A 7,259-nucleotide genomic window follows, 5' to 3' on the forward strand; every position below is an offset into this window, starting at 1 on the left:
GTGTGGAAGGCTCTGACCTGATTTGAGCAGACTACAAAAGATCAAAATTGGGGGCCAGAGAGTCTGGAGAGCTCAGGACACAAACAGGGATGGGTGGGGGTGGGGGCGGGGATCCAGGAGGCTGGGCTTTTCTCAGCCTCCAGCTTCTCTCCTTGCTCTACCCTACAGCGCCACTGGGGGGCACTATGGCTTTATTGCCACCAGGCTCTGGAGTTAGGGAAGGCTGCCTGTGTGGGCAGAGCTTCTGAAGCAGGCACGCCCCTTCCAGGGAGCCCCGCTTGGCACGGATGGGGGTGCCAGCTGTGTGTGTGTGTGTGTGTGTGTGTGTGTGTGTGTGTGTTTTGTGTGTATAGTGGGTGTGTTAGGTCCTCTCTGCCACGGCGCCTAGGACAGGGTGGGCAGCCCAGACACTCCACTGGAAGTCTCCCACTTTCCTAACCTCTCCTTTCTCAAGACCCCTGCAGCCAGGTACAAGCAAGATCTGAACGGGTCTCCTTCCTGGCGTGATGGGTCTAGTTTTCCAGGTAGGTGTGAGTAAGAGGCAAGCCAGACTTCTGAGCCACCCACCCTAGTGTTTTTAGCCCTGCCAGACCTTAGGTGCCCTCTGGATGAGGCCAGGATTACTCCACTGCTACTGAACCCTCAAACCCCATCTCAACTCAAGACCCCCTAACTGAAAGCTTCCCCAACCTGAGCAGGTGCTACAACTGCAAGAATGGTGTGATGGACTCTCTGGCACCTGCGATTGGGCAGGGACCCGATTTCTGCAACTCATCCTTCAGCATGTGGCCTTGGGAACATGTACTCTGAGCCTCAGTTTTCTCATCTGTAAAATGGGGGCAGTGACTGACTATGCCTTTGCAGTATTAATGGGAGCATTTTCCAAGTGTCTAGCATGGAGCATGGCCTTGGTAAAGGCTGGTTCTTCAGAGAAGGGGCTGGTTTGTCTCCCATAAACCCTAGGGATCCCCGGCTTCCTAGCCCAGTTCCCCTCTCTTTCTGACAGGATTGTCTTGGACTCCTCAGAGGGCAGGGAGCCGAGAAGAGGGAGCAGCCTCAGTCCCACAGTCTCAGTCCCGACAGCAGGGAAGGCCTTCACGGTCCTGCCCATAAAAGGCTTTTCCCGGCCGGCTCCCGCCTCCCCACCCGGCAGCTCCATCTCCAAAGCATGCAGAGAATGTCTCGGGCACCCCCGGCGGTCTGCTCCAACTTGGTGTCTTTCCCCAAATATGGAGCCTGTGCGCAGTCACTGGGGGGGTGCTGGGGTGGGGGGTCTGGCCGGGCTCCTCCTGCCGGGAGAGGGCTGAGGGGCGAGCGGTGGGGGAGGCTGACATCATCGCGGCGGCAGCCCTTTAAACCCCTCACCCAGCCAGCGCCCCGAGTCCTGCCCACCGGCTCTCCTCGGAAGCTGAGACTGCACTCGCTCGCTCCTGCGGCCCGACGAACCCCGTGAGTGCCTGGGGGAGGCTGGGCTGGAGCTCAAGGTAGAAAGGGTGTGTCCCCGGCAGGGCATTGCAGTGCCCTCGCTGTGCTCCCTGCTAGGAAGCCTACCCTCTCAGGCTCCGAAGGTGCCTCTTCTCCAGAAGTCCCCAGAAGAGGAGCCCGTGCTAGCCGGGAAGGTGGGACGGGGTCCCCGGTCCAATCTCGTACTGCGTGGCCTAGGGCTCATTGAAGTCCACACGGTGACTTGGGTGGTGTAAAGGAACCTCGTGGGAACAGCCGGGGCACGGAGGCTCCCCAGCGCAGCCACAGTACATCCGCAGGCTGTGCTGGCTCGAGGCATTGTCTGGTTGGCCCTGGGCTCTGCCTGCCTCCCCACGAGGATGGCCGCGGAGGTGAGGGCCGTGGGTTCAGCTGCTCTGGAGAGCAGTGGCTGCTGCCCAGCGCAGGACTGACTGCCCTGTAGCCCTTGAGGCGGTGGGAAGGACATAGAACTCTTCGCCCAGGACCTTGCACGTGCCAGGCATGGGCTCTGCCACAGCACTGCAGCCCCAGCCGCACAGAGCTTTGTGACCTAGGACTGGCCAGGGTGGCAGACTGCAGGGCCAGGCTGGAGGGGCTGCCTTCTGCATCCGGCTCCTTCTGCAGCCTGAGAGAGGGGGTCCCTCCTGCTGTAGGCAAGGGCTGTGTGTGGCCACTGCCAGGGAGGAGATCTGGGGTGGCAGCTGGGCAGGGCTGGGCCCCTTAGTCCTTCCCAAAGGGTCTGGGTGGTTGACCTTTGCAGCTGCCGCTCGGAGGTTCGCAGTGAGGATGGGCCGCGTTTCGGCAGCAGGGCGTCTATTCTTTGTCCTTGGAGTTCCAGGCCCCTCGCTCAGGATCAGTGTCCTCCTGTTGGCTGTGTTTGTGGTGCTGAGGACTGAGTGACTCCTGGAGCTGCTTGTTCTGGGCTTCTGCCCGCTCCTCTCTCCATGCCCACCCTGTCTACAGGGCTGCCCTGAGGAGGGGAGGCCTGCGAGGGGCCGCAGGGGAGTAGGACACAGCCAAAGCTCCCGCAGTTCTCCTGCGCCTCTGTCCCTCTGTCTCCAAATGCCCCTGGTGGGCTGCCCTGCTGCCATCTTCCCTTCCTGTCCCCCCAGTGGCTGCAAGGTGGGCCTGGGGCGGAGTCCATCAGAGGACTCGACGGCGTTCCTTGGGACTCTTCCCGGATGTGGAGGGAGGGTGGTGCTGGGTGGAGGTGCACTGAGCACGTTTCCTTGCCCTCCCTTGCTCTGACCAAAATCCAAATGTTGTCTCTAGAAGTGAGGGCTCCACTGTTCTGTTCTCGTCACCGTGAGCCTTGACCTTTTGACTCACAGTGTCTGTCCTTACCCTGAGAAAGCAAGCTGTGGGTTGGGGACACGCTCCCTCCGTGCGCTCCTCCCGTGCCCAGCAGGTGGTGTGGGAGGGGAAGGCAGAGGAGAGGGCGGGTGGGTGGGGCAGGGGACCCCCTGGCCCCCAAGGGTGTGTGTGCCTGGCTGGGATGGCAGGGCAAAGGTGGAGACAGGCTGAGTGGAGGCCAGGAAGGGTTGCCCGAAGATACTTGACCCCAGTTGACTTGTGTCTTTCTGAGCCAGGGTCTTGCTAAGTTGTCCAGGCTGAACTTGAATTTACAATGCGCTTCCACACCCAGCTCTCCCTATGGTCTTTGACCACAGTTCATCGTGCAGAAGTCCTTGGGCAGAAGGGGAGAGGGTGGGACATAAGACCGGGTAAGGAAGGGAAGGACATCTATGGGTTCTCCAGCATCACCGCCAGGACATGGTGAGGGCACAGGGTCCGCCTCCTTCGCAGGGCTCGGAGGACCGTGTCCTCAGCCGTGGTCCACCCCCCACTGCACAGATAAGGAAACAGACTTGGAGAAGGGAGGTGGCCTAGGGCTGCCATTTAGCTGAGGTGTTCTCATGATTTCTCCCCAGCTTGATCTTCAGGAATGAATTGGAGGTGGGTGCAGGCTGGAGCGGGAGGCTGCTCACTGCATGCCTTGCCTGGCCAAAGGCTGGCCGGCTGCCTGTCACCTCTGGGAGACTGGCATTTAGAGGAGTGTTGCTAGAGCCCAGGCAGTGCGCGAGGTGTTCCCCAGACGCTGTGTTTTAGATCCCACTGTCCCACTGCACAGCTCGGGAACTCGAGCTGGGAAAGGCTGTCCTGCTAAGGGCGGGACATGGAGTTTGGTGCTGGCCTGGGACCAGAGTGTGGTTGTATTTGCTCTGCTTCCCACGGGGGTGCGGGTGGGGAGAGGGTCTCCGCTGTCCCAGGTAGAAGCTGGAGGAGCATGCCTGCTGTCTCCGTTCCTCACCTGTTATGGCCCTCCCACCTCTGACCTCTTTGAGAGCAGGGGCTGGGATTGGCCTCCTTTAGTCCCCCAATGGAAGGCTGTTCAGACAAACCCCGGGCAGAAACCAACCCTGTGTCCTGCCTGTGTCTGTCTAGCAGCCCACAGCCTGCCCCTCTCCTCAAGGGACCTCCTGAGCAATGCCAGCCCCAGCCCTTGGGACAGCATGGCGCCCGGGCCGGCTTCCCATGCTCCGGCCCGGATTCTTGGCTCTGGAATATCCCTGGAGGACTCTGACTTTTGATTCCTCAAACTACTGCCGTGGCGAGAACCTGAGGATGTGGGGGTGGGGGAGTGCAGCAGTCCTCTCCCGCTGGGTCCCCTGAGGAAATGCAGCGGCTTTGCCAAGAAACGCTCGGGCTTTGGTGGCTTCCTAGATCTTGCCAGGTGTGGGTAAGCCTGAGCCTCTTCAGCTGCGGGCCAGAGGTTGGGTGGGCCTGGCAAAGCACTGAATTTGTATTTCCAGCTTCTGGGCCAGAGCATAAAGTAAGTTAGGGGCACCTTGTTTGTTAAGGTGGAGGCAGTAAGTGACTTCATAACTAGCTGGATAAAGACACTTGCTGGCTTGATCTTGGGGAACGATCTGTACTCTGGAAGACTGCTCCGGGGCGTCTATGGCCAGTGTTGGCAAAGAAAAAATGCTTTAGGCCAGGGGTTGTCAAATTGGCTATGGGCCAAATCCAGCCTGTTGTGTTGTTTTTTTTTGAGACAGGGTCTCGCTGTGTAGTTCAGGGTGGCCTTGAACTCACTATGTAGCCCAAGCTGGCCTCAGATTTACAGCAATCCTCTTGCCTCAGCCTCCCAAGTGCTAGGATGACAGGTGTGCATCACCACGCCTGATTTTTGTCTGTTTTTGTAAATGAAGCTTTATTGTGCCAACCATGTTCGTTTGTTTACACATAGTCTATGGCCGCTTTCATGATCCAGTAGCAGAGACCATAAATATGGCTTGCAAAGCCTAAATATTTGCTCTCTGTTTATCTTCTTTTTCTTCTTTTGTGGAACTGAAAATTAAATCCAGGACCCAGGCTGGGCTTGAACTTGCAATCCTCCTGCCTTAGCCTCCCAGAGCAGTGTTGAGATTACAGGTGTACACCACCATCCACACCCTGCTTATTGTCTGGCTCTTTTTTTTTTTTTTTTTTTTTTTGAGACAGGGTCTCACTATGCAGTTCAGGCTGGTCTTCCGCTCACTTTGTGGCCCAGGCTCATCTCGAACTCACAACAATCCTCCTGCCTCAGCCTCCTGAGTGGGCCACTATGCTCAGCTCTGTCTGGCTCTTTACATGAACAGTTTATAGACCCCTGCTCTAGATTTTCCATCATCTGAAAACTTCTTCCTTGCTGTTCAAGTTCAGAGAGACCTCTGGCCTAGAGGGGAAGTGCTGTGATCCTCGTCTAGGATGGCTGGGGACCCTGCACAGAGCTGGGCTTGCCTGGCACAAGTGAAAGCAGAGCTGTTCCCTGATCTTGTGACCCTCTCTCTTCCTTCCCCTATCCTGCTTTAGCTCTGCCCCATCATGGCCAACAAGGGTCCTTCCTATGGCATGAGCCGTGAAGTGCAGTCCAAAATTGAGAAGAAGTATGACGAGGAGCTGGAGGAACGGCTGGTAGAGTGGATCATAATGCAGTGTGGTTCTGATGTGGGCCGCCCGGACCGTGGGCGCCTGGGCTTCCAGGTCTGGCTGAAGAACGGCGTGGTGAGTGGCACCCTGGGAAGAGGGCAGGGGCGGGCCATCCTGAGTCGTGGGACAGGGCCCCTGAATTGAGTGAATGCCAAGCTGCGTCCTCTGCCTGGCAGATTCTGAGCAAGCTGGTGAACAGCCTGTATCCTGAGGGCTCCAAGCCTGTGAAGGTGCCTGAGAACCCACCTTCCATGGTCTTCAAGCAGATGGAGCAGGTGGCTCAGTTTTTGAAAGCGGCTGAGGGCTATGGCGTCACCAAGACGGACATGTTCCAGACGGTTGACCTCTTTGAAGGTACAGAGGAACAGGAGGCTGGGGACAGCAGTGAGGAGGTGAACAGGATTCTGGGCCACGGGAGGGAGTGATCAAAATACCCCACAGCCAGGTGTCTGCGGCCTGTGCAGAGCAGGCGATGGTGAGGGCCTGCCACATACTCACAAGGACTTTCTGTAGGATCCACTGAAGCCGCCCATGGTGCCGGCTGTTTGGCCATTTCTTTGAACAAGCAGGCCCTGGGTTGGAATCCTACCTATTCAGTCCTGAAGTTCATCCCCTGGCTGCTCTTTCTTCCCATAGGCAAAGACCTGGCAGCAGTGCAGAGGACCTTGATGGCTTTGGGCAGCTTGGCAGTGACCAAGAACGATGGACATTACCGTGGCGACCCCAACTGGTTTATGAAGTACGTGGCCGTTGGGGACTCTTGGCCCTGTGCTGGGCTCTCTCTGTGGGAGGGGCGGCCTGGGCTGGCAGCTTGAGAATGATCAGGGGAAGCAGAGTCAGGAAGGTACCAGGTGATGGACGAGAGGAAGTGGGCCATTCACTGTTTTTATTTTCTGCAGTGCTGGGGATGGAGCCCAGGGTCCACGCAGGCTGCGCAGCGCCCTCGCGGAGCTACAACCCCAGCCCTCTTCTCACCTCTTGGCTCCTTCCTTTCCTCTCTTCTGTGCTCACTGAAATAAGGGAATGGGGTGGACTAGAAAGCGAGAGGGATCACAGAACAGCAGGAAAGTATCAGTAAGTTCTCACCACGGTTTATCCCGGTCCCTCCTGCCTTTAGGAAAGCCCAGGAGCACAAGAGAGAATTCACAGAGAGCCAACTGCAGGAGGGAAAGCATGTCATCGGCCTTCAGATGGGCAGCAACAGAGGGGCCTCCCAGGCCGGCATGACAGGCTACGGGCGACCTCGGCAGATCATCAGTTAGAGGGGCAGGGCCCGGCCTGAGCCCCGGCTTCTGCAGCTCCCTGGCTGCCGCCCTCCTGCTTAGACGGCCCCCCCACACCTGTGTAGTTTCTCAGCCCTGGCCAAGCTTTGAGACTGTCACTGGGCAAAGGTGACTGCACACGGGCAGCTCCCCCAGCCTCAGCCCAACTTACCCCGCAGCACCACCGCCCGGCTCCTCCTCCCAGCCGCATCCCCACCACTCGCTCTCCGCGCACCCGGGGCTAAGCCGGGGGCAGGTGGGCTGCTACTGGGTGTGGAGCAAGCCCACTGTCTTCCTTGGCAGCAAAAGCCCATTGAAGGAGACCCAGCTCAGCCTCCCCCATCTTTTCCTGGAATATTTTTGGGGCTGAAATTCAAAATGGAAAAAATATATATATACATTTTCTCAGGCCTGGCTGGCAGAGTTTGATTTTCACCGGTCACGTCTGCTTGCTGAGCAGGGAGCAGGGGGCATCCGGGATTTATGTGTGTCCTTGGCTGCTATCCTCACTCCAGGGCCCTTCACGCCCCCAGGACCCCAGGGGGTCAGAACGGGCCTGGG

The 7,259-nt window shown here is 58.3% G+C and overlaps 1 protein-coding gene across 2 annotated transcripts; it reads left to right on the top strand.

The window, feature by feature from the left end:
* The first annotated feature begins 1,291 nt into the window (after positions 1-1,291).
* On the top strand, positions 1,292-7,108 carry Tagln (transgelin). 2 transcript variants are annotated; one of them, XM_005378201.2, is made up of 5 exons: positions 1,292-1,449; positions 5,320-5,511; positions 5,613-5,790; positions 6,073-6,175; positions 6,554-7,108. In XM_005378201.2, the coding sequence occupies exons 2-5, from the start codon at positions 5,332-5,334 to the stop codon at positions 6,696-6,698; spliced, it is 606 nt and encodes a 201-aa protein (XP_005378258.1). In that variant the 5' UTR covers positions 1,292-1,449; positions 5,320-5,331; the 3' UTR covers positions 6,699-7,108. The 2 variants fall into 2 exon arrangements, with proteins under 2 accessions (XP_005378258.1, XP_005378259.1); XM_005378202.2 differs by lacking the exon at positions 1,292-1,449 and adding an exon at positions 1,525-1,619.
* Positions 7,109-7,259: the final 151 nt, after the last annotated feature.

This window comes from Chinchilla lanigera, unplaced genomic scaffold (assembly GCF_000276665.1).
Source record: "Chinchilla lanigera isolate Chin_1 unplaced genomic scaffold, ChiLan1.0 scaffold00011, whole genome shotgun sequence".
NCBI lineage: Eukaryota > Metazoa > Chordata > Mammalia > Rodentia > Chinchillidae > Chinchilla > Chinchilla lanigera.